The sequence below is a fragment of the Podarcis tiliguerta genome (assembly GCF_965153285.1).
Source record: "Podarcis tiliguerta genome assembly, chromosome: 11".
Taxonomy (NCBI): domain Eukaryota; kingdom Metazoa; phylum Chordata; class Lepidosauria; order Squamata; family Lacertidae; genus Podarcis; species Podarcis tiliguerta.
The window spans coordinates 45,393,195-45,420,210 of record NC_139544.1 but is presented as its reverse complement, the minus strand read 5'-3'; the positions used below and the strand labels follow the sequence as shown (position 1 = coordinate 45,420,210).

The 27,016-nt window shown below is 44.9% G+C and overlaps 2 protein-coding genes across 5 annotated transcripts in view; both read right to left on the bottom strand.

The window, feature by feature from the left end:
* Positions 1–1,561: 1,561 nt before the first annotated feature.
* Positions 1,562–21,514, bottom strand: C9 (complement C9). Its single transcript, XM_083402915.1, has 12 exons — positions 21,171–21,514; positions 20,258–20,348; positions 18,003–18,147; positions 14,216–14,363; positions 13,489–13,627; positions 9,484–9,708; positions 7,930–8,170; positions 6,890–7,015; positions 5,955–6,136; positions 4,956–5,184; positions 3,612–3,800; positions 1,562–1,750 (listed from the first exon to the last, which is right to left on the bottom strand). Exons 1-11 carry the CDS (start codon positions 21,245–21,247, stop codon positions 3,634–3,636), a joined length of 1,770 nt encoding a protein of 589 aa, XP_083259041.1. The 5' UTR covers positions 21,248–21,514; the 3' UTR covers positions 1,562–1,750; positions 3,612–3,633.
* A 3,996-nt stretch (positions 21,515–25,510) lies between these two features.
* Positions 25,511–27,016, bottom strand: part of DAB2 (DAB adaptor protein 2) — a 35,784-nt gene continuing 34,278 nt past the window's right edge. For all 4 annotated transcript variants that reach the window (XM_083402815.1, XM_083402816.1, XM_083402813.1 and 1 more), the window contains one exon: positions 25,511–26,791. The gene's annotated coding sequence lies outside the window, so the exon portion shown is untranslated. The remainder of the gene's footprint in view (positions 26,792–27,016) is intronic.

The window sequence follows — 27,016 nt, the reverse complement described above, 5'->3', positions numbered from 1 at the left end:
CAAAAGCCAAATAAAATAAGAAAGACATTCAACAAGCATGTCAGTGAGTGTGACTCATGTCCGACCTTTGATGTAGATGATGCTACAGTTTTCTTACAGAATGGGTTGCTTCCCCGCCCTGCTCCTCCCTCCCCAGTTTGCCCAATGTCAGCATTGTTCAGCTCAGCTGAACAATCCACAAACCCATTACTGTTAAATAACTTTGCAAATTTCAGTGGGATTTTTCAGGGACTTCATTGGTGGGAATGGTGTTTTAATGAGCTGTCGTCCGTATGGCACCAGGAAGTGGGCAGAAAACATCTTCCACGCTGGCAAAATGCCTTCCTAAACTTAGTGATGGGAAAAAGCACAGAAGTTGGATAAAAACAAAGCAATTGAAAGTTGGCTTTTGCTATGTTAAAGCAGGGATAGTTAAGCTGTTGCCTTTCAAGAGGTTGCTGGACTCCAGCTCCCATCACCTGCAGTCAAGGATGATGGGAGTTGTAGTCCATCAACATAGGAAGAGCCACAGGTTCTCCATTCCTCCCTGACCTAAAACTTTTCTCCCAAACATCCTCCGTTGCAATTTCTCAGGCAGGCTGAGAGGTTCTTTCCCTGTTCGAAGATTCTTATTTCCTCTTCCTCCCAACAACGAACTATTTTCAAAGGCCCAACTAGATAGCATCTTACATACCAATAGCAAGTTTGTTCTTTGAGTGCCTGTCCTTATATGGCAAAAAAGGCGCTGCTCACACAAGAGAGGGAGGCAACAGGAGGGTTGAAAGAACCCCAAAGTTTGCAGAAGTTTGAGGAAGAAAACACTTCTCTTGCAGGCACACTTGGTTGGCACGTGAGGTAGGACTTCTCTACTGCAGCACTCAAGTAAAGGACTCCCTCTCTATAGATCAGGAGTGGGGAACTTCAGGACCGGGAACACAATGTAGCCCCTCCAGAACGCTCAGTCCGGCCCATGGATCTCTCCTAAGGCCACACCCTGCTTTGTAGCCCAATGTTTTTGCCTTGCTGGAATGTGTCCTTGCACTCTGGTAATGTCTCTTGCTTGGGCTGATGGAGGATAGAAAGGGGTGTGCGAGAGAGCACTAAAAAGGTAAAACTGGCATTTGTTGCTGCACTCGTTTTTGCTTCTGACCACTCTCACCTCACCTATGTGGCCCTCAAAAGGTCTCCAGGAAAGGAATGTGGCTCTCAATCTGGAAAAGCTTCCCTACCCCTACTAAAGAGGTTTGTCAGGCTTCCCTCCTTTTAAACGAGCTGTTCAGACTTCTACCTAGTATTTAGTCAGCAGAAAAGAATAATAATAATAACAATTAAATCCATTGTCTCTCCTTGGTGATTATGCTTCGCTGTTTTATTCTGTTCTCAGTTTTATTGTATTTTCATTGGTTTCTGTTGTATTACTTTTGTGCTCGGATGTGAGCTGCTTGAGGGGTCCTTTTGCGGCCCAAAAAGCAGAATATAAATGATTTTACAAATCTATCAAAACCCTGCACCAAGCAACTTGGAGAAAGGATGGCACACAAATTTAATACAAAAGTGTCAGCAATAAATAATACAAATGTACTGTGCTGAGCCAGTCATCAGCTGAAATTTATTTTCAACTCTTTAAAAAAGAAAGAAAGAAAGGAAAGGAAAACAAATTAACACCAGGCTCCAAGATTTTCTGGCTTGTCTTTCAAATCTCTTTGGCTGCTTGAACTTTGCTGTGGAGATCCAAGGGTCATTTCAGTTGTGCCGTGTTCCTATCAAACACCTGTGAAAAGACACACAGTCAGCCAGAACAACTAACCGGAGAATCTTCAGTGCAGGAGCGGCAGGTGTAATGCGCAGTGGCGTAGCGTGGGGGGTGCAGGGGGGGCCGGCCGCACTGGGCGCAACATCTGGGGGGGGGCGCTCTCACACTCGCAGCTCTCTGCCCCTACCTGGCTCACTCACTCTCTCTCACTGCAGTGCTGGCTGTGCGAATCCGATCCGAGCCTCCGGGTCGCCGCCCACTGTGGAGGGGAGGGTGCCAGGCGTGCGGTGCGGTGCGGAGAGAGAGCGAGGGACTATCTGGGGGAGGGACAGTGCAGGGGGGGGCGCAAATTACTTGCCTTGCCCCGGGTGCTGACAACCCACGCTACGCCACTGGTAATGCGCAGAGATCCCCTACATTTGCAGTGTCAAAGCAGGCTGGTGGCTTCCAGATAACTTGAGATTGACGCCATAGTCAAAATTCTGCACATGTAAGTTGCTGCAAAGGTCACATCCACTCCACACATTCAAAACACATCAAATGCATGTTTAAAACACATGGCTTTCCCCAAAGAACCCTGGGAACTGTAGCTTGGTATGGGTGCTGGGAATTACGGCTCCACAAAGGGAAATCTACAGTTTCAAGAATTCTTTTGGGGGAAACCATGTGTATTGAATGTGCTTTAAATAGAAGAAGAAGAAGAAGAAGAAGAAGAAGAAGAAGAAGAAGAAGAAGAAGAAGAAGAGGAGGAGTTTGGTATCCCGCCTTTCACTCCCCTTCAGGAGTCTCAAAAGCGGCTAACATTCTCCTTTCCCTTCCTCCCCCACAACAAACACTCAGTGAGGTGAGTGGGGCTGAGAGACTTCAGGGAAGTGTGACTGGCCCAAGGTCACCCAGCAGCTGCATGTGGAGGAGCAGGGAATCGAACCCGGTTCCCCAGATTACGAAACTACCGCTCTTAACCACTACACCACATTGGCTCTCAGTTTAGATGCAACCTATGTAGTCAGTGGGCATAACTTGTAAATGCTCTTTGCATGCAGAGTGGATAACTCCACCAGGGGATGCTGTTGGCTGTCATCCCTCCCTCCTGCACATGGTATTTTATTTTTAAAAGCCTACATTGTATGATATCAGGTAAGGGGCAAGTGGCTTGGCTGAAATGGCTTTGTGAGCCAAATGGGAAGGCCTGGGAGGTTTCGCTAGAGGCAGGTTTAGGGCAGTTCTATCAGTTTCTCCGCAGGGATGCGGGTGGCGCTGTGGGTTAAACCACAGAGCCTAAGACTTGCCAATCAGAAGGTTGGTGGTTCGAATCCCTGCGACAGGGTGAGCTCCCGTTGCTCGGTCCCTGCTCCTGCCAACCTAGCAGTTCGAAAGCACGTCAAAGTGCAAGTAGATAAATAGGTACCACTCCGGCGGGAAGGTAAACGGCGTTTCCATGCACTGGTTCACCAGAAGCGGCTTAGTCATGCTAGCCACATGACCTGGAAGCTGTACGCCGGCTCCCTCGGCCAGTAAAGCGAGATGAGCGCCGCAACCCCAGAGTCGACCACGACTGGATCTAATGGTCGGGGTCCCTTTACCTTTTACCAGTTTCTTCACACTGGGCGCAGAGCTTAGCCTTGCATGGAACTCTGCTGAAATGTGAAAGACCCAAGTCTGCCCCTGGCTTCATGAGAGAGGCCTATGGGCTCAAGGTACCCCACTCATGACCTAGAATGTAATTTGTGATCGCCTTGTAATAACCACAATAAAAATGCAACATTGTGCTTGCCCAGTGGAACAATCTTACCTCTCCTCTTGCGTACTGATCTGGGGGATTTTCCTGCCCCACCCAAGTTGGACTTCTATTTATTACACCCACTGAGTAACTACAAACCTGCTTTGTGTCTTCTACACCATTATTTAATGTCATCAGCACAGTAGCCCAATTCTGAGTCAGCTCCTGCACAGTCCTTGCCCCCATGAGCCTCAGGATTATTACACTGCCTTCTCCGAGTGCGTTCTCCTTGCACACAAGCCGACCAGGTAGACCAGCAGCTCCAGCCGCCATCGGTGCCAGTTGTGACTGAATTAAAGATTGGAGTGGAAAATATTTTGAGTCTTAACATCAAAACAAAAAACAAACAAACTTGCACTGCAGTTACTTCGATATTGAAGTAACAGCCTTTGTGTCTGTAAGCCCAAATGGTCATCCAGGGTGCAATTTGGGATAGGGGTGTTTCTTAGGTGGATAAGGGATCTCTGCTTCCACAGAACAGCTACAAAGGTTGTCATTTTAAGTGAAGATCTGGGCAGGAGAGGAATGCTTAACCCTTCCCACCACTTGTTCCTTTCCCTCACAACTCCTCCCCCAGGGCGCTTTTCTACCTGACACAATAGCCAATGCCTCTGGAACCCCAACTTCTCCGCTATAATAATAATAATATTTTATTCATACCCTGCCCTTCCCCGTTCAAAAACCGGGCTCAGGGCAGCTAACAACAAATTTAAAACACTTAATTGTAAAAGCAGAATAAAATACAGTTTAAAACCATGAATAACAATAAAATTCAAAAATCAAAAATCAATTTAGGGGAAATAAATTGGGCTAGCTGGCTGAATTGGTCCTACTTGGGCCAGTGAGGAGGCCAGGGGAGAATTAGCTGTGGGGTCTCAGAGCGGCTAATCTTCATAAAAGCGGAGGGAAGAGAAGGAAATAAAAGATCAGCCCCGATGGAAGGAGGTTAAATCCTGAAGGGCCCTAATCTCATGGGACAGAGGATGGGACTGGTCGGAGGATAGTCTGACTTCCTTAGGGCCCGGGACCTCTAAACTATGGTTATTCATGGACCTTAAGGTCCTTTGCGGGGCATACCAGGAGAGGTGGTCCCGTAAATACGAGGGCCCTAAGCCTTGTGTCCCAACCCTGCTGCTTTCCACCAGTTTGGTAGAGTTTCTTGGTTCCAGGTTTAGAGATGTGAAGGCCCAGAGAACATCTTGGTGAAAGCTATATTCTTCATAACACCTGCTTTTCTATGCAAAGGGGTTTTTGCAGGTGTATTCAGCTATGCAATTCCACTACCCTGCATCATCAGTGGTATAGTCCAGGAACAATTCTATCACTGTTTGTATGAGCAGAGCCCTAGTACAGGGTTAGGTGGGATAATGGCTTTATCTTCGCAGCTCACTTGTCCTGAATAGAATATGGAAATGAACCCTCAATTCTTGATCTATTGCTGACCTGGTGAAAAAAACTCTGAGGGTATCTGGCAGGCTTCTCCCTTGAAGTAAGGGGTGCATCCGCATTCACACCTTCCGTTCAACAGCATGACAGTGCCACCATTTTGACAGGGCTGGCATTTGCAAACACTATATTCAGCAACGTAGTCCTCCACAGCTCGGTCGAGATTCTGCTTCTTTATGGTGGAGTTGGGTATCGTCACCGGTATGAGAGTAGAAATTGGGTACGGCTGCAAAGAAATGCAAATACCTTAATCCAACTTGTTACAGCAGCGGTACTCTTTGGGCAAGCATGATCAAAGCTTCCCTGACATTTGTGATAGCCTCCTCTTAGCTACTCTGAGTTCTCTACCATGTGAGGAAAGGGTGTTCTCAGGTAAAACAGAGTCTCGGACAGCAAAGTCCAATTCCTTCACAATACCCTAGCACGGAAAGTACCTAAAATTCCTTAGCTCTTATATTCAGGTGAAAATTGTGCTTACCTTGGAAACATAACACGTGCCTATTCACTCGCCACGGTTCAGCAATAAATAAAGGTCATACATTTTAATGTATTTTTAATCTTTGTTGGAAGCCGCCCAGAGTGGCTGGGGAAACCCAGCCAGATGGGTGGGGTACAAATAATAAATTACTATTATTATTATTTCAAGGGGGCAGCATTTACAGCAGGGGTGACTGATATTTTGGCCTAAGGACCTTAGTCGCTCTCGGCCAACCGTCTGAAGATGCGCATGCCAGTGGCGCTTGTGGGCAAAAGCAGATGTTGCCACACACACACTCTTACATGTGCACCCAGCACATTGCACACAAACCAAGGCACTTGGTCACCAACTGCAGCAGATCCAAGCTGAGGAAGAATGGCGTTTATTACCCCTCCCTGCTCATAAAATAATAGATCTGAGGAGAAGGGAAGGGCGATGCGCATCCTCACCAGGGATGAGCCATATCTGCTCTCCCACATACCAATATGTGCATCAGTTTAGGAGGAAAACCCTCTTACTTCGTATTGTATCACTGTGGGAGCATCAGGGAGCGTCGCTGCCCACTGGACATAGTCTTCCACATCAACGACGCTGTGACCTCTCGACAGCTTTTCCTTCAGCCTAACCAGAACTTCAGTCTTCCCTCCATGAACGAGAGATATCACATTGTGGATAATTCCGTTTTTATCGGTGTTGTCCTCTGCAGAGGAAAGAAACAGGACAAGGATGGACCAAGGTCCCTCGGGATGTTGTCTCACCATCATTCTGACTTTCTTATGCAGACAAACATCTGGAAGGGCCCAGAACAACAAACAAATCCCCCCCTTTTTGCCAAATTCATGGCAACATATGTACTGTGGGACACTCAGATCTGTGCTACTGTGCAATCTCCTTTTTAAAATGTCTTTTTTTTAAAAAAAAATGTATTTGATTAAATTTCCACAAATTTCACATTGTTTCACTACATTATAAATTTTTATTTGGTTTTATTGACTTCCCATCCCATTTTCCATGGTGTTGTTTTTTTTATTCCACCCCTTTGCTGCGCCCTTTCTTCCCTCTTTTATATCATAACCATAATGCAATAAATAGTTCAAATCCTGCTCATGAATTCATCATATTATATTATTTCTTTAAATAATCCAAAAAGGCTTCCATTGTTCCATAAAACAGTCATCGTTAAGTTCTCTTATTTTAGCTGTTAACTTTGCTGATTCAGCATAGTCTATCACTTTACTTACTCATCTTTTAAATTTCTTTTGGAATGGATGATGTAAAGGTAAATGAGTTCTGAAAGTGCACCTCCTTGCCACAGGGCCACCTTTGCAACAGGGGCACATTTGCCATCGCCAATGCCAGCTTAGACATGAAATTTTCAGAAGAGGGTATGCCCAAATATATACCTTTTTTGTGTATTTGGAACACAAATTTTTAAATATATAGATATATTTACCATTCCTAATCTTGCTACTTTTGCAATCAGCTCCTTTGCCGGTATGCTTGACTTCAAATGTGCCAGCTGTTAAACCAAAATCTGTATTGTAACCCAGGCAAGCTTTCACGTCTTCGACGGTAACTCCTGCAAACAGAATTTAAAACAGACATTCAATAAAAGATGGAAGGAGGTAAAGGCTCATTAACAAATTTCCTGAACCATGAAATTATATTTGGAAAGGCAATCAAGTTGTACCCATAAGAAAAAGCAGCAAAGACTTTTTAGTTTCCATTTATGGGTGATATCCAGTCATGTCATAATGACTAAAGGTAAAGGTAAAGGGACCCCTGACCATTAGGTCCAGTCGTGACCGACTCTGGGGTTTTGGCACTCATCTCGCTTTATTGGCCGAGGGAGCCAGCGTACAGCTTCCGGGTCATGTGGCCAGCATGACTAAGCCGCTTACCTTCCCGCCAGAGCGGTACCTATTTATCTACTTGTACTTTGACGTGCTTTCAAACTGCTAGGTTGGCAGAAGCTAGGGCAGAGCAACGGGAGTTCACCCCATCACGGGGATTCGAACCGCCAACCTTCTGATCGGCAAGTCCTAGGCTCTGTGGTTTAACCCACAGTGCCACCCGTGTCCCTGTCATAATGACTAATGCCACATTTTTTATGCTTTCTCACCTCCTGCCTTTATATTACATTAGTCACAATTTTGCAATTGAGGACTAGTCTAATATAAGAGTTTTCAGCTCTTGTGATGGAAATTCCAGCTTTGCTAATACATCAAAGGTAACACCAGCTGATTGGTTTGCTTGTTTCTCTACAAGCAGTGACTTTGCTTTAGGTTGCACAAACAGACCAAATAATCACTTACTGGTTTTGGATTGTTCCTTTCGTGATAGTTTATTGCCTTAGATATTGGTTATGTTAAAGTATGTTTGCTAGTTTGTTTGGGTTTTTTGTCCCTAGTTCAGTATTATTATCAGATAGGGTAGCACCCAGCCTGAACTGGATTGGAGTATAGCCTCTGAAATTAATGAAGCAATTCCTACCTTCACTACTCATTGTTTGGTTGTCCAGTACATACAGTAGTTCATATTTGCCGCCAACCGTTCCCTTCTGTGCAAAATGAGTTCCGTGCATTTCCAAAAATTTAAAATATTCTCCCTTGTCGTACGCACTGGGCAGATATTTTACATCTTCAAGGAATGTGTCAGTCAGACGGACGTCACGCCTTCGCATTTGAAAGGTTCCCATTTCGATGTTTCCTTTCACGTGAAAAAATATTTGATGCTGTAATGCAGAACGACGGGGTTAACCTTCTGCCAGTGGGAAAACAAGAGGACCTGATGTTCTCCCATCTTTAGGGTGACAATGTGTCCGACATTATGGAGGGAAGTCTTCCGTTTGATGGCATCCTCCCTTTGGAAAGGATTTCAAGCACTATTGTTCCGCAAGTGGGTTAACTTGTCGGGGGCTTGACTCCTTCTCAAAATTAAAACCTGCAGTGCTCAATAAGGGTAGCATCTTAGAATGCTGCCCCAGAAGTCACACCTACCAACCATCCCTCTTCGACTTTTCTCTTTAAAGCAGAACGGTTGACGCTTCTAGTGCCTCCCCATATAAACTGACCTGGACCCTGCAATCACCATCTGAGGCCCTTCTTCATGTGCCTCCTCTGTGAGAGGTCCAGAGCACAGCAACACGAGAGCAGGCCTTTTCTGTGGTGGCTCCCCACTTGTGGAATGTTCTCCCCAGGGAGGCCCACCTGGTGCCTTCCTTACATATCTTTAGGTGCCAAGTGAAAACGTTCCTTTCTCCCCAGGCCTTTGGCCAATTAAAGAAACGATGGTTCTTTAAACTGTGCGTGAATGGCATGGGTAGGCAAACTAAGGCCCGGGGGCCGGATCTGGCCCAATCGCCTTCTAAATCTGGCCCATGGACGGTCCAGGAATCACTGTGTTTTTACATGAGTAGAATGTGTGCTTTTATTTAAAATTCATCTCCGGGTTATTTGTGGGGCCTGCCTGGTGTTTCTACATGAATAGAATGTGTGCTTTTATTTAAAATGCATCTCTGGGTTATTTGTGGCCAGTTTCACATGTATCCCTTCAAAAAAACTGTTGATTTCATCTATATTTTGATTGTTTCATTGTGTCTCCTTTTTAAAGAAAGTCTGTTTTTATTGCTTTTTAAATAAATATTTTATACTGTTAAGGAAAACACACACAAAGGTATCTTAAGCCGTATACAGTGGTACCTCAGTTTTCGAACGTCTCAGTTGACGAACATTTCGGTTTTCAAACGCCATAAACCCGGAAGTAAATGCTTCGGTTTTTGAACATGCCTCGGAAGTCGAACATGCCACACAGCTCCACTGAGTGTAGGATCCTGAGGCCTAGCTGTCAGTTATTGAGTTTTCGGTTTTTGCACATTTCAGAACTCGAACGGTCTGCCGGAACGGATTACATTCGAAAACCGAGGTACCACTGTACAAGTTTTGCTAAATAAATAATAAAACACTCCTAACAGCTAATATCAAGTCCCCCAAATAACACAGAAGGGCTCTCCATTTTGGGTTTGTTTGTTTGTTTAGGATAGCTTACCTTTCCTTTAGAATCCTTTAAGAATCTATGCAGAGTTTCATTGGAGGATGCATCTGTGTTCATGCTCAAACTTAAGCTGGTGGATGTGCCATTTCCCACCTCTGTAGGCGTCAATTTGAGAGAAAAGCTAGACTGAGCAGACCTATGCCTTTCGCTGAACATTTCCTTTACTGCCGACACCTGGTCCTCGTAGACTTCATTTCTAAATCTTTTGTCTCCTTTTGTCTTATAAAGAGGAAAAAAAAAAGATATAGCAGGCAATTTAGTAGGCAATCTGCCTGGAATATATGCAGCCCAATGGAAGGAATGGTTTTCACTCTCTGTTATAACATTGGAAACTTAGAGCCAATAATTGAAATTGTACGGCAGCAGATTCAGGACAGAGAGAAAAGCACATTAATTAAAATAAAGTGCATTCATTCATTCATTTTGTCCCCACATTTCCTCTGAAAGTTCATTCTATTTACCTATCTATCTATCTATCATCTATCTATATCTATCTATCTATCTATCTATCTATCTATCATCTATCTATCTATCTATCTATATCTATCACCTATCTATCTATCTATCATCTATCATCTATCTATCTATCTATCTATCTATCATCTATCTATCTGTGGCGTTTGCCCTCCTAGGTGTGTGATGCATACTGGGTTCATAAGGAATGGGTTAACTAATTGTAAAATGACTAACCATTGGGAACCCAAGGGGAGAAGTTAGAGTTAGAGTCGCTGAGAAGTGAGTCTGGAGTTAAGGAGAAGAGACAGAGAGGATAAGTCTGTGGGTTGGGCTAGTCTGATGTGGGAGAGTGAGGAGTCTGATATAATCAGTCAGAAGGTATTCAGAAGGTATAGGCCGGTAAAGAAACTAAAGTTAAGAAACTGACAGGAATATTATCTGAGAAACCATAAACTTGTTAATGCTTATAAAATATACTAGTTTATTTGGTTCAGTTTTAACAACTGTCTGGACTCAGTGTTTTACCTGAGAGTAACGGGTTGGTGGCAGCGGGGAAGCGAGCACAGTGGTGGCACAGGGATCAATAGACTATTAAACATCCGGGGACCCTATGTGATCGCCACTCTATCTATCTATCATCTATCTATCTATCTATCTATCTATCTATCTATCTATCTATATCTATCTATCTATATCTATCTATCTATCTATCTATCATCTATCTATCTATCTATCTATCTATCTATCTATCTATCATCTATCTATCTATATCTATCTATCTATCTATCATCTATCTATCTATCTATCTATCATCTATCTATCTATCTATCATCTATCTATCTATATCTATCTATCTATCTATCTATCTATCTATCTATCTATCTATCTATCTATCTATATCTATCTATCTATCTATCTATCTATCTATCTATCTATCTATCATCTATCTATCTATCTATCTATCTATCTATCATCTATCTATCTATCTATCTATCATCTATCTATCTATCATCTATCTATCTATCATCTATCTATCTATCATCTATCATCTATCATCTATCTATCATCTATCTATCTATATCTATCTATCTATCTATCTATCTATATCTATCTATCTATCATCTATCTATCTATCATCCATCTATCATCTATCTATCTATCTATCTATCTATCTATCTATCTATCATCTATCTATCTATCTATCTATCTATCTATCTATCTATCTATCATCTATCTATCTATCTATCTATCTATCTATCATCTATCTATCTATCTATCTATCATCTATCTATCTATCATCTATCTATCTATCATCTATCTATCTATCATCTATCATCTATCATCTATCTATCATCTATCTATCTATATCTATCTATCTATCTATCTATCTATATCTATCTATCTATCATCTATCTATCTATCATCCATCTATCATCTATCTATCTATCTATCTATCTATCTATCTATCTATCTATCTATCATCTATCTATCTATCTATCTATCTATCTATCTATCTATCTATCTATCTATCTCTATCATCTATATATCTATCTATCATGTATCTATCTGTTATTTCACACCAACTTTATTGCTTATTTGTTATTATTATTAATTTATTAATAGCTTTCTAAACCACTGTCTCAAGGCAGTTTGCACAAAGAATAGTTAAAAACACACTGAAAAGCCAAATACATTTAGAATGAGGCTTAAACCCTAACAATTGGACACTTGTTGTACTGACCCATTTATCCGGGGGCAAAAGCAAATATAAGCAAAGGCCAGCACATTCCCAAAGTAAAAACAAAAACAAAAACATAGAAGATCCAAAACAAAACAGGGGAAAAAGATGGGGCAGAGTGGGAGAGAACTGATAAATAAACAAATAAACAATTCCTGCCACTGACAAGTTAAAAACAAGAGTTTTCAGTCTATATGAGTTTTAACAAAATATTTAAAACTAAAATATATCAGTAGAATCCCCCCAGTGGTGGGAATAATAGGTTGGTTGCCCTCAGATCAGCCATAACCCCCTAGATTCCAGCATCTGTAATACCTGAGATATAATACAAAATGTGCAAATGCTATTCTCAATTGTTTTGTGAGAAACTAGCCACCTTCAGTGCTTTACGTTTTAGCCATAGCAATGACTGATGTCTAGCTGATTGGACCAAAAGAAGACAAGAGCGAAACACCCATTGTCTAGAACTTCTTGATTTGTTTTTAAACCTTTTATGCTGCGTTTCTGTGATGGAGAAGCCTCACAGAAAACAACACACCTATCCAGAGCTTTAGTATCCAGATCTTTTGTTCCCCTTCCTTCCCTTCCCCTCCCCTTTTTGTGAAGATTGCCAGTTCTGGGATCCCACAGCTGGTTCTCCCCTGGTCTCCACGCTGGCCCAAGTGGGACTAATTTAGCCAGCTAGCCCTGGTGATCATCTAATGTTTATTGGATGGATTTCCCCCCAAAATTGATTTTTTGATTTTATTGTTATTTATGCTTTATACGTATTTCATGCTGGTTTTTTGTAGCATCAATTAAGTGTTTTAAATTTGTTGTTAGCCGCCCTGAGCCCAGTTTCCTGAACCAGGAAGGGCACGGTATAAATAAAAATTTATTATTATCATTATTAGTGTGGCAGTGATTGGAGATTAAGGTATCAACTCAAAACAGGAAAGAATTAGTGATGTTTCAGAGGTCTCATTTCATGTGAAAGTGACCCTTTGGAGTTTGTAAACTGTTTTGATACCATTGCAGAGTTGTGTGTGCAATAGTGTGGTTATCATAGCCTTAAAAAGGTAAAGGTAAAGGTACCCCTGCCCGTACGGGCCAGTCTTGACAGACTCTAGGGTTGTGTGCCCATCTCACTCAAAGAGGCCGAGGGCCAGCGCTGTCCGAAGACACTTCCGGGTCACGTGGCCAGCGTGACATCGCTGCTCTGGGGAGCCAGAGCCGCACACGGAAACGCTGTTTACCTTCCCGCTAGTAAGCGGTCCCTATTTATCTACTTGCACCCGAGAGTGCTTTCGAACTGCTAGGTTGGCAGGCGCTGGGACCGAACAACAGGAGCGCACCCCGCCACGGGGATTCGAACCGCCGACCTGACGATCGGCAAGCCCTAGGCGCTGAGGCTTTAACCCACAGCGCCACCCGCGTCCCAGCCTTAGAGCTCAACAAATTTGTTCCCGCCCCCTGGGTGTGTTGCACAGCTCTTTCCCCCAGCTGTTCACATCAGCACAGCTTCATTAGTGTCAGATTCATTTCTGTTTGTGTATGCACCAGGAGGGTGGTTGACGGGGCAAGGATGTCTTTACCTTATGCAAAGGTGCTCACCCCTTTGTTTAAATTTCATTTCATAAAATGTACGTTTACCGCTTGAATGTGGAAAACCTCAAAGCGGTTTACCAAAACAATAAAGCAGCAATATTACTGGTAAACAACAACGTTTTTTAAAATAAAAACCTTGGCTGGAGACAAATTAGCAATGGCTTCAGGACTCCAGTGGAGTCAAATGCAAACTCTCCACTTTGCACAAAGGGGCTTACGTCATAATTGAGCACAGCAACATTCCATGGCTTGCGATAGTATATGCCAGTATTCCCATCGCGGACTCTGTCACAGACGCCGTTGTAAAACTCATTGTAAAATGGAGTTTCCTTCGGTTCCATGCCCAGAATGTTGACACTGTAACAACATCACACAACAAGCTAGGGTCTTCCAGGATCTTGGTCACTTAAAACCTCCGTCCTGCTATACCATTCAAATATACAGTCGCACCTTGGTTGACAAACGCCTTGCGACTTGAATGTTTTGACTCCCAAACGCCGCAAACCCGGAAGTGACTGTTCCAGTTTGTGAATGTTCTTTGGAAACCAATGCCCGATGCGGCTTCCGATTGCTTTAGGAGCTTCCCACAGGCAATCGGAAGCCGTGCCTTTGTTTCCAAACGTTTTGGAAATTGAATGGACTTCTGGAGTGGATCCCATTCAACTTCTGAGGTACAGCTGTAATTCATCCTTACCACAATTGAGGGCAAGCTAGCTATCATAGGGAATGCTGGGCACGTCACATGGCACACAGAGACCCTCTAACAGAGCAGAATGGCCATGGTACTCATGAGGAACAGGCAAGGGACCTGCTGCCACTGCTCCTCATAAGATAACAGTGTCCGCCACCAGAGGTAGGCATCTCAATTGCCTAGTGGTAGGGTCGGCCCTGCCAATAGATTTGCTACATCTCCCATCATTCTCCCAAGAACTTCCCAGAACTTACCCACGGCCAGCTGTTCTTCCAACCTCTGATACATCAATTATACGGTCACGACAGGGTGCACGAGGATCACCTTCACAATTGTCTTCATCAGAGAAGTCTCCACAATCATCTTCTGTATTACACACCAACCTTTTCTTTATACAGTGTCCTAAGTGTAGAATGAGGAACCGTATCTCTAGCTGTTAAGCAGTTCTTAGTGCTCTCAGTCTCAGTTTTTGACCATAAAGGAAATGGAAACCTGCTTTACCCTTTCAACGTTTAAAAAATTGTCACTGTGAAAATGTAGACATTAAACAAATACAACCACACACACATACGTGTCATTGTCCTTTGAGGATGAAGGGTGGTATAAATGATGATGATGATGATGATGATGATGATGATGACGATGATGATAACAACAACAACAACAACAACAACAATATCTTGATTAGGAGTGACAACCAAAGCAGCAAAAATGTACAATACCAATTCAGGGAACTATGAGCTAATTTTCATGTTACTTGATTCCAGGGAAAAAACCAACCTGTTTCTGGGAGTGAAGTGACAAAATTTAGGGTAGTATACCAACATACAATTCTTTCCTGCTGTTTGCATGGGGGTGGGGATCATTTGGGGTGGATTTGCTAAAATTCGGAAAATCAATAAAAACATAGACAGTTGCGTGGCACTATGTCCTCTGGTGCGAATGAAAATTAGGGCAACATTGGCCAAAAAGCCAGAATTACACAACACACTAGGGGTGAGAGGAATGTTAGAAAACAGAACAGAAGTGCTGGCATTACAATCAGGAAAATGAGCACAACATTTCCAGGTGAAATACGCACCAGGTGAATGCATATGAGAAGGGACTTCCGTAAGACTATTTCAGAGAGCTGCTAAATCATGACAAGATGGTGCCTTGTGTTAGGCAACTAACAATCTCCAATATAATCCACCGTGGTATTCAGTTTCAAAGAATAATGCAAAAGAACTGCATACCCTCACCATCTTTCAGAGCTTTGCCATCACTGGCGATCTCCAGCATTGAATGTGTTGGTCTCGTGTGGGGCACCAAGGAGAGCTTGGCTGTCTGGCTGGTGTACCGACCACCCAGCACACCTGCAGCCACCCTGTCAGACCTGCTGGAGGTGGTGGCGGGCTGGGCCTTGGCGTTCCCAAACCTACTGGTTTTGGGAGACTTCAACGTCCATGCCGTTGCCGCTCCCTCCTCACAGGCTCTGGACCTAGTGACTTCCATGGCAACACTAGGGCTCTCCCAGTTTGTTTTGGGCCCCACTCATCAAGCAGGCCACACGCTGGATCTGATCTTTGGGGCTGGCATAGATGTGATCATGCTGCCCGCTGTGGAAGTGCCATGGTCTGATCACTACGCTCTGCAAGCCAAGATTGACTTCCCGCTCCTCCCCGGCTCAGGTGGAGAACCTATTTGGGCTCGTCCACGAAAACTGATGGATCCTGATAGATTCCGACAAGCCTTGCGGAACCCTGCTCCTCCTGGCAACTCATTAGATGACCTTGCTGAGGACTGGAATAACCAGCTCTTGGCAGCCATTGAGGAGATCGCGTCTAAGCGCCCTCTGCAACCCCGTCGAAACCGGGCCCCTTGGTTTACTGAGGAGCTCCGGAAAATGAAGCGGGATCTCAGACGGCTAGAGCGAGTATGGCGACAGACTCGTGACGGAGCCTCAAGAACATCTTATAGGACGCTTATGAAAGCCTATGAGATGGCTATGAAAGCTGCTTACTTTGCAGCTTCCATTGCATCCGCTAGCTCTCGCCCGGCACAACTTTTTAGAATAATTAGGTCAATAACGTCCTTAGGAGGACAACCAAATTTAAGCACAAATTCGACCCACAGCTGTGAGGCATTCAAAAGCTTTTTTGCGGAGAAAGTCCTGTTGCTCTGCCGTGACCTCCCTGCCAATTTAGCTACAGTGACTGAACTGGAGGCACCTTGACTGACTTCAGGTCCAGTGTTGGACCATTTCGATCGGATACTCCCTACTGATGTGGATAGATTCCTCCAAGTTGGTAGGCTCACCACCTGCCTCCTTGATCCGTGCCCGTCTTGGCTGATTAGGGAGTGTCCAGATGTTGCGCGGACCCCTGGTTGAAATTATCAATTTGTCCCTCGACACGGGGACATTCCCAGGGGAACTGAAGGAAGCAGTGGTGTGTCCACTCTTAAAGAAAACTTCATTAGATCCCTTAGACCTATCCAATTACTGCCCAGTTTCAAATCTTCCATACCTGGGTAAGGTAACTGAGAGAGCAGTTGCTGAACAGCTTGGTAGGTTTCTGGAGGAAACATCGGCATTAGATCCATTTCAGTCTGGTTTCCGTCCTGGTTTTGGGATGGAGACGGCTCTGGTCGTCCTAACAGATGATCTCCGTAGACAACTGGATCGAGGCGGGTCAGGACTGCTGATCCTTTTAGATTTGTCAGCAGCCTTTGACATGGTCGATCATGATCTTCTGGACCACTGCCTCGCAGACGTGGGGATATAGGGCATAGCCCGTAACTGGTTGTGCTCTTTTATCTCTGGTCGGGGACAGAGGGTGGCACTAGGGAGGGAAATGTCGTCGCGCCACTCCTTGGTGTGTGGAGTGCCGCAGGGCGCAATTCTCTCCCCAATGCTTTTTAACATCTTTATGCGCCCCCTTGCCCAGATTACCCAGAGCTTTGGGCTGGGCTGTCACCAATATGCTGATGACACTCAGCTCTATCTGCTGATGGATGGCCACACCGACTCGGCCCCGAACACACTGACCAGATGCTTGGAAGCTGTGGCTGGATGGTTTCATGGGAGCCGATTGAAACTAAATCCTTCGAAGACAGAGGTCCTATGGCTAGGTCGGGATGGCATGGGGATGAGGGACCAACTCCCTTCTCTTGCAGGGGCCCAATTAGTGCCATTGCCTTCCGTTAAGAGTTTGGGTGTAATCCTTGATGCCTCCCTTTCCATGGAGGCGCAAGTTACAGCAACAGCCAAGGCGACATTTTTCCACCTTTGCCGCATCAAGCAGTTGGTCCCTTACCTTTCCCGCCCCGACCTGGCCACAGTGATCCATGCGATGGTCATCTCCAGGCTTGACTACTGTAATTCGCTCTATGCGGGGCTGCCCTTGAAGCTGTGCCAGAAACTCCAGCGGGTACAGAATGCTGCAGCGAGGCTCCTCACGGGGTCTCTGCCATGGGAGCATATTCACCCAGTGCTTTTCAAGCTGCACTGGCTCCCGGTGGAGTACAGGGTCAGATTTAAGGTGCTGCTTTTGACCTTTAAAGCCCTTCACGGCCTAGGACCCTCATACCTACAGGACCGCCTCTCCTGGTATGCCCCACGGAGAGCCTCAAGGTCCATAAATAACAACACCCTAGTGGTCCCAGGCCCTAAGGAAGTTAGATTGGCTTCAACCAGAGCCAGGGCCTTTTCAACTCTGGCTCCGGCCTGGTGGAACGCTCTGCCCCATGAGACCAGGGCCCTGCAGGATCTGATTTCTTTCCGCAGGGCCTGTAAGGCAGAGTTGTTCCGCCTGGCCTTTGGCTTGGAGCCAATTTGATTCCCTCCCTCCCTCTCTTTTTTCTTTTCCTTCTCCTCCTGCGATGAGGCTACATTTTAATATTTTAATGTTGTATTTTATTTTTGTTTTTAAGTTGTAATCATTCATCTTGTTTTTATTATTGCTTGTAAGCCGCTCTGAGCCCGGCCTTGGCTGGGGAGGGCGGGGTATAAACAAAAATTATTATTATTATTATTATTATTATTATTATTATTATTATTACCATTTTCACACGTGAAGTCATTGCCACATTCTGGCAGCTCTTCAGGGCAGGGGGTGTCTGGCTGGCAGAACTGTCTGTCTCCCAGAGCTTCAATACACGGCTTCCCTCCATATTGTCCGAATCTCACAACACTCCTCGAGCGATACTTTAGAAAAGAAAGGAAGAAGAATTATAGGTGCTCAAAAAGACTGGTGTGGCTGTGCAGCCATAAAATGATGTACCTTCTTTGCACATGCCAAATAACTTTGATGGAAACTAAACGGGAGGTTGGGGGAGAATTATGCATGAAATTAAAGGGAGGCCTACTCATCGCACCTCCATAATGGAGTCTCCATTCTTTTGAGCTCCCAGACAATGAAAATGTTTTAGTTTTATGGTTGAAAAGCGTAAGACAAATAATAAAGCCTGCTATTTCTAAGAAACAAATAACAATTAGGGAGAGTAGTGGTAGATACTTTTCTTATTTTAAAGTCACTTGTTGTGTTCTGATCAAAAGGCATGCATGGTTAGAAAATACCAATGACTACTTTCTCTACAATGCTAATGCATCCAGGAATGCCTGAAGACATTTTGCTGCTTAAAGCAAAGGACAAGATGGAACCCTACCCTCATATTCCACATTCAGAAGCCCACTACATTTCTGAGCACAATTCAAAGTGTTGGTGCTGACCTTTACAGCCCTAAACGACCGTGGCTCAGTATAACTGAAGGAGTGTCTCTACCCCCATTGTTCAGCCTGTACACTGAGGTCCAGCTCTGAGGGCCTTCTGGCAGTTCCCTCACTGCGAGAAGTGAGGTTACAGGGAACCAGGCAGAGGGCCTTCTTGGTGGTGGCGCCTGCCCTGTGGAACACCCTCCCATCATATGGAAATAAACAACTACCTGACTTTTAGAAGACCTCTGAAGGCAGCCCTGTTTAGGGAAGCTTTTAATGTTTGATATTTTATTGTGTTTTTAATATTCTGTTGAGAGCCGCCCAGAGTGGTTGGGGAAACCCAGCCAGATGGGTAGGGTAATAAACAATAAAAAGCAATAAAAATAAATTATTATTATTATTATTATTATTACTGGACTGGGAGTTGAATTTTACTTCAACAGTGACAAAGGGACAGTGTCCTTTGACATACTTGAAGGGAGCAGACCAGCTCAAGGAGCACAAAGCAAACTTCCCTACCACTACCTGCCACCCAGTATTTGCTGTCTGAGGTGGCTGCCTCACCTCGCCTAACAGTAGGGCTGTAGGAACATACAGACCGTTGTACACAGAAACCTTCTAAAAGTATAGTGCAGTGCACCAGTAGGTGGCACTCTTTGTTCTACAATCCACCAAATACAGTGGTGCCTCGCAAGACGAAATTAATTCATTCTGCGAGTTTTTTCGTCTTGTGAATTTTTCGTCTTGCGAAGCACTGTTTCCCATAGGAAATGCATTGACGGTTTCCCATTGGAATGCATTGACGGTTTTAAGAAAAAGGCGCAAGACGTTTTCATCTTGCGAAGCAAGCCCATAGGGAAATTCGTCTTGCAAAGCAACTCAAAAAACAAAAAACTCTTTCGTCTTGCGAGGCATTCGTCTTGCGAGGTACCACTGTATACGCTGACTACATTGCCGGATAATTTTAGGATAAGACTGGAACATCGGGTTTGGAAAAGGCGCATGCATCACAGAGTCTAACCCCTGTGCTGAGGTAAAAATATCAATAGCCCTAATAATTTGTACCTTACTGTTGTTCCGATTCAGATTACGGATGGCGCCACTAAGTTCATTGTTATCCAGTGGCTCTACAAAGTCAGAAAACTAAACAAGCTACCCCCTGCCCCCCCCAAAGTCATGAACATTTCCTTTACTGTCAGGAGTTTGAAGTTACTGAGTCGCTTCTGGGTTGAACTAAGCAGAGCCATCACCAGTTATGATAGACCACAATATAAACTGGAGCTCCACAAGGTGTGCCATTGCCAGAGGTCCAAACAAATTCAAATTCATGGAGGATAAGGCTATCAATGGCAAGAACTAGTTGCCATTGATACTGAATCCCAGGGGCTGGGAATTGCAGGAGGGGGGAGGTACTCTTGTGCTGGGGTGCTGCTTGAGGGTCTCCTGCAGGCATCTGAGTGGCCACTGTGAGAATAGGATGCCGGACTGGATGGGCCCCTGATCCTCAGGCTAATCTTACATTCTTATCCCTAAAACACATTGTTGTTGTTTCAAACAAAAGCCTCCTGGGCTGACTATCAGTCACAAACCCATGACTTACTCTTTCCTTCGCACATGCATTGCACGGTCCCCATTCGCTCCAGCGGCTCAGCAAGCAATCAATGGGCCTGATGTCCACTTCTCTTCGCTCTCTTAGAACAGAACAACAAGATGCCTTTATGCAGTACTATTTAGTAAACTAAAAATCAGAAGCAATGTTATTGGGGAAGGGGGGAAATAGGCCCCATACTAGGGAAAAGACATCACCAAAAGAGAAGATAAAAGGGACATATATTTGCATATGCTGATTTTTATGGACACAGAGGCAAAGGCAGAAATATTTATAGCCCATCTTGCTATAGTGGGGAATCCTGCGACCATGAGGTGACTTGACTTGGCGCCTTCTCAGTCTGCTCTCTACGTCCTCACTGCTGATGGAGAACTTTAAGGTCCTTGCTCTCCTTTCTTATGATGCTTCTATCTTCAAAACTAGACTGGGCAGTCCAAAATCTCATTTTTTCCATCCCAAGAGCCCAGTGGCGTAGCGTGGGGGGTGCAGGGGGGCCCGGCCGCACCGGGCACAACATCTGGGGGTTAGGGTTAGGGGGCGCAAATCCACGGGTTAGGGGGCGCAAATCCATAGGTTAGCGGGCGCAAATTACTTGCCTTGCCCCGGGTGCTGACAACCCACGCTACGCCACTGCAAGAGCCATGTTCCTTCCTGGAAAACCTTACAGTGGATCTTCCTTTCATGTTTGAACTGAAAGCCACTTCCACTGAATTCACTGGTGCTGATTACAATCCAAGCATACGTAGAACTGCGGTCTCATATACTACCTTGATGCTGAAATTGGAAACCATTCAGATTCGCTATCCTCAGGCTCCAAAGAAAAATCAGAGCAAATTCTACATTTGCTGCGGGAAATGCGACACAGGCTTATTTTATTTATGTATTCATTTTAAAGTCCACTTACCTTTTCCTCCCTGGTGAGACAAAACTGTTTGCTCCCAAGATGCACAGTGCCGCTATAAGAGGCAGTAAGGTTTTCATGGTGCTGCTGTCGACTGCGACACCAAAACCGTAGCACCCAAATGGGAAGCTTTTTGTCCTTTCCTTTTTGTTATTGATTAGCAGAAAAACAAACAAAAACCCCTGCCAAAAGGAGGCAGAGCCTGCAGCTGACTTTCGGGAAGCAGCCTGGAGTTTGTTGACAGTGAAGAATTTGGAAAATCAGCTGGCCTGGGTATTCCCCAGGTGGAGAAAAGGGTAAAAGAGAAAGCCCAGGCACCTGTCCTTCCTCTCTCCAATTCCACGCATTACACTATAGGGCGGTAGCTCAGGGTCAGAGTGTGTGCTTTGCATACAGAGGGTCCTGGGTTCAGTTCCTGGCATCTCCAGGTAGGGCTGGGAATTCCCTGCATCCGAAAACCTGCAGACCCACTGCCTGTAAGTCAGCCTGGACAATTTGGATCTGGGGGTGGGGGCACTAATGGTTTGCCTTGATGTAAGGCAGCCCCCTACGTTCTTATGCACAAAGTGGGAGGGGGGGGGGAGAACAAAGCAGCACTGTTTTATTGTAAAAGCAAAGCACATCAGGAACCTTTGCAAGAATGCGGAAAAAAAGAACGCAGTAGGCACACCCAAAAACAAGTTAGACCACTTAACTGGAGCATTTCACGAGTCCCTAGTGAAGTCACCAGGATTATCAGTTACCGTTAAGTGCTGACCACCCTGGGCACCCAAAACAAAACAAGGAGAGAGTCTTCTATGAGCCAGCCCAAAACCTTTTGCTAGTTATAGTGGGGTAAGAAAGCTGGGGGTGGGGGCGGGAATCACACCTGGCAATTGATGCACCCCTTTGGGTTCAGACAGTACATGGGGAGAAGAGCCAGGGAAGCGGTGGCGCTGTGGTCTAAACCACTGAGCCTCTTGGACTTGCTGATCAGAAGGTCGGCAGTTCAAATCCCCGCAACGGAGTGAACTCCCATTGCTCTGTCCCAGCTCTCGCCAACCTAGCAGTTTGAAAGCACGCCAGTGCAAGTAGATAAATAGGTACCGCTGCGGCAGGAAGGTAAAAGGCATTTTCATGTGCTCTGGTTTCCATCACTGTTGCGCCAGAAGCAGTTTAGTCATACTGGCCGCATGACCCAGAAAGCTGTCTGTGGACAAACGCTGGCTCCCCATAGTCGCCTTTGACTGGACTTAACCATCCAGGGGTCCTTTACCTTTAATACATGGGGAGAAGAGTCTAAAAAGCCTGGGATGCAAATTTTCACAGCCCTCCCTCATGGAGGCTCACTTATCAAAAGTAATGTATTTAACTCTGGAAGTGTATGCTTGATTCTGACCAAAGTCAGTCTCCTAGAGCAAAATACATATCGGGAGGCTTAGTTTGGTCAGAATTGAGTACAGTGGTACCTCGGGTTACATACGCTTCAGGTTACAAACTCTGCTAACCGAGAAATATTACCTCGGGTTAAGAACTTTGCTTCAGGATGAGAACAGAAATCGTGCTCCGGCGGCATGACAGCAGCAGGAGGCCCCATTAGCCAAAGTGGTGCTTCAGGTTAAGAACAGTTTCAGGTTAAGAACGGACCTCTGGAACAAATTAAGTCCTTAACCCGAGGTGCCACTGTATACACTTCCAGAGTTACACAAATACTGAAACCAGACATCAGAACGTGCCACGGTTAGTGGAATATTCACCCCCCCCAAAGAGGGTGGGCAGGTTAGATTGGTGGGGCTTGTAGCATCGCTGAGCAGGATCCATGCAGTTGCTTGATTCAAGAGGGAGTTGTATGTGGCACAGAGGCCAATGAAAACACATTTGAGATGCTATAAATCACGCTTCCTCAAACTTGGCCCTCCAGATGTTTTGAGACTACAATTCCCATCATCCCTGATCACTGGTCCGGCTAGCTAGGGATTATGGGAGTTGTAGGCCAAAAGCATCTGGAGGGCCAAGTCTGAGGAAGCCAGTCATAAATCCACCACAGAGTATTAGGCAGCAGAGATTAGTGTTAGTTCAAGGCACTGCAAGATCTGGCTTCCCTTCTGAGCCACTGTGCCATACCTGCATACTTCTGCAGGAATAGTTATGCAGTAATCTTAAACTCAACTTGGTTGTACAGAAGGTTTGACAAAGTCCCTTTTAAATATGCCCTTGTTTGGAGTAAGATTGTTTACTTTTCAGAGATACAGAGGGACATCCGATTCTTTAGCAATCACGTCCAATCAAAAGAAAAATTAAACATTTACTAGCTGGTTGTTTGTGGCACTTACTTCATCCTGAACTCGGTAGTTGGGGAAGCAACTTCGAACAAATTTTTTTTTGCAGCTTAGAACGAAGCTTTTGAGGCAAAAAGGGCAGGTGAGGAGGGAATCTCCAACAGTGCAGGACACTCAGGAAACATGCTCCAAAAAGAGAACCTTGTGATTCCCACAGCCATAGTGGGAAAGAACTTTGGCACAGTCGTGGGTTAAATCTGGTTTACACACACAAAAAATCAAAATGCCATTGCCAATGTCTCCAGTTGAAAGGATCAGGAGAGCCCAGTGAATTACTACCAGTCTGACAGCGCATAGGAAGCCATTTTCTACCCGGCTAGACTATTAAATCTATCCAACATTGTATTATCTCCATTGACTGGTGGTAGCTGTCCATGGTTTCAGAGGGCAGCCCTTTCCCGCAAGGAGATGCCAGGGATCTTTGTATGCAAAGCTTGTGTGCTACCACCAAGCTGCCCTTTGTGTAAACCGACCTTTGCCAACCTGGTGCTCTCCAGTTATTGCTGGACTACAATCTTGGTGCACATCACACAATAATATATCATTTATACCCCACCCATCTGGCTGAGTTTCCCCAGCCACTCTGGGTGTCTCCCAATCGAGTGTTAAAAACAATACAGCATTCAATATTAAAAACTTCCCTAAACAGGGCTGCCCTCAGATGTCTTTTAAAAATAGGATAGTTGCTTATTTCCTTGACATCTGATGGGCAGGCGTTCCACAGGGCAGGCACAACTACTGAGAAGGCCCTCCGTCTGGTTCCCTGTAACCTCACTTCTTGCAATGAGGGAACTGCCAGGTGGCCCTTGGCACTGGATCTCAGTATCTGGGCTAAACAATGGGGGTGGAGATGCTCCTTCAGGTATATAGGACTGAGGCCATTTAGGGCTTTAAAGGTCAGCACCAACACTTTGACAAGGATGTCAAAGCCAAATATTAACTGTTGTACCACCAGCTATGTTGCAAGCCTTTACCCCAAGTTTGAGGCAGCAGCGAGAACCTAGCTGAGAGCCATATTTTCAATAGCAGCATACTGCTGTTATCAGTTAAGCCCGCATCCTGTGGACTGCATCCAATGTTCTTTGGACCCCAATAGTGGGGTAGGAGAGCGAAAAATAATGCCAATATATTTCACATCTGGCAGCTAATGCGCTCCTTTGGTTTCAGATAGTACATGGGGAGACAAATCTAAAAAGCCTGGGACACAAATTTTCACGACCCTCTAGCAGCTATGGTGACTCATTTACCAAAAGTAGTTTATTTAGTGTTAACTCTGGAAGTGTATATTTAATTCTGACCAAACTAAGCCTCCTGATGTATATTTTGCTCTAGCAGGCTTAGCAAACTGTCCCATCCATTCTTTAGCAACAGAGAGATGCAAGGAGCTTTCCCCATGAACGGCAGTGGCTGATGTAGGTGCACTCTCACTCCAACTGGGCAGGTGGCTAGTGGGGAGCACATTTTCACGCCAAACGTCCTGGGGGAAAAAGGACACCCCCTTTTTCTCACAAGATCACAAAGGCCATTTTTGGTGCCACACTCTTGTCCTGAAAAAGTGCTTTTTGGGGGGGGGGGTGAGATCGCGGCGCAGGTCACGTGACTCACCCGGGAGTGCATCCCAGAAGACGCATGTCCCAATTTTTGACACGGTGAAGTGGGGCGGCCATTTTGTGTTGTGGCATTTCACTATGGCAGCCATTTTATGACTGACACCCACAATTTTTCAGAGTTCCAAATGTGCCCTGGTCCCAAAAAGTTGGCTTATGATTTGACACGCTGCACCCGCCTAAATTGCATACTGGCGCACTGAGGGAAACAGTACTCTATCAATGTGGGTCTACATTCTAGGTGATTCAAGGACCCCAGGCTTTTATAAGCTTCTAGCTACAAATGCTTTTACACACCTGTTCAATGACTTAGACTCAGGCTACCCAAGTAAAACTACTATCATATGAAAACAAAGAGTCCTGCTTCTGGAAAACCACGTTAAAAGTTTTCACCGAACTCCCTAGAGGCAGAGGCCGCTTTTGAAATGAAGTTACATTTAATTGTCAGAGTATTTGACTACTTTTTACAATGTAACACAATCCAAAAATTCCTACATTTCCAGTCAGAGACAAATACATATAAATTGATAGCTTTGTTTTGCATTACAGGAAAAGTGCAGTAGAATATGTACAGAGCAGATTTGCATAATTCACCGGCAGAACAGGTCACTACAGACAAAGTGTTTACTAGAAAGCAGATCTCCCATTATGCATTTATCTGGCCATTTAAACATGGATACCATTTTCAAGTTTGCGCTGATAAACGCTGTAAAGGAGACACACACAATGCTCTTGCATCAGTTCTGCTCAGTTTGTTATTAAGCCCCTTGTTTTAACGCATTGTCACTCTGCATAGAGTTCTAGCTATACTAAACCTTGATTGCCATGATTGCAATTTTTGCTTGCTCCAAGTACAGTTGCTTTTCAATTTTTACAAGTGATAGTACATTCACAGGACCCACCCCCTTCTTTAAAGGACACCCATCTATTTCTGCAACCATCCTTTTTCAACCCTGGTTTGAAGAATCTTGCTAGAGGGTTAATAGTCAACACACTAGATGCATTTTTTAAAAAAATCACTTCCAAGGTGTATCTCTCGACTATGACCACAGCCAGCCTGCATGGACATTAAGAGTCAGTCATTACACTTTTGGAACCTCCCCATTACAAGTCAAATATGGTTTTGAATGATCTTCATAACAATTCAAACATGCTTTCACTTTGACATTGCTCGAGGCAGAGAGGGTGTGAAATTGAGCTCTGTCCAGTTTTTAAAGCTTGCAGTTAAGGCTGGGAGACGTACAAGAGACCATTTTATGTTCTAGGTGACTCAGTGCTGCGAATTCATATCCCGGCTCTTTCCCCTTGTGTGGAGGTGAATACTAGTCTGTGCAGTTTCTCATCCTAGAAGGAAGTTCAGTAAAAGCCCCATTTACAGCCAAGGTTCATCCAAGCCTTGACAAAATGTGAAGTTGGCTGAAGGCCTAGGAGACACCACAGTGTTCAGTTAGTTAAATCCACTTGGGCTGAAGTTCGCCACCCAATTCCAGTTTGGTCTCTAGCAGATTCCTTCCTCGGCTTCCGATGGCTACAATCCAAGGACTCATTGCACCGTACTGCAATCCAAAAGTGGATGGCGAAGAATGAGGCAGATAATGCATGCAGAGTGAAGACAGTAACAGGGGAGGGCATCCAGTTATTCATCACATCCTTGCACCATGGGCAGTCCAGTTATTCCTCTGCTGGTTTGCACTCATTCCTGGGTGAAGAGAACGAGAGGGAGATGGTTAGCACCACTGGGCTGAGTCACATGAAACTTGCTCTCTTGGGGTTTGCTATGTGGAACTACTGAAAAGTAATGGGTAAGAATGGGATGTGCAAATGGGAGTAGATACTACAGCAGCAGCAGCAGCAGCATGCAAAAAGTCAATCTTTACCATCACTTTTTTTTTGCTGGGGTGCTTTTGGATTATGTGGTTCGGAA

Coding starts and splice junctions, on each gene's coding strand:
- C9 (XM_083402915.1), bottom strand. CDS start 21,247: ATGAAAACCTTACTGCCTCTTATAGCGGCACTGTGCATCTTGGGAGCA. Junction 7,016..7,929: donor CCAAACAATGAGTAGTGAAG/GTAGGAATTGCT, acceptor TTCTGTTTGCAG/GAGTTACCGTCGAAGACGTG. Junction 5,185..5,954: donor CCACAGTGATACAATACGAA/GTAAGAGGGTTT, acceptor ATTTCTTTGCAG/CCGTACCCAATTTCTACTCT.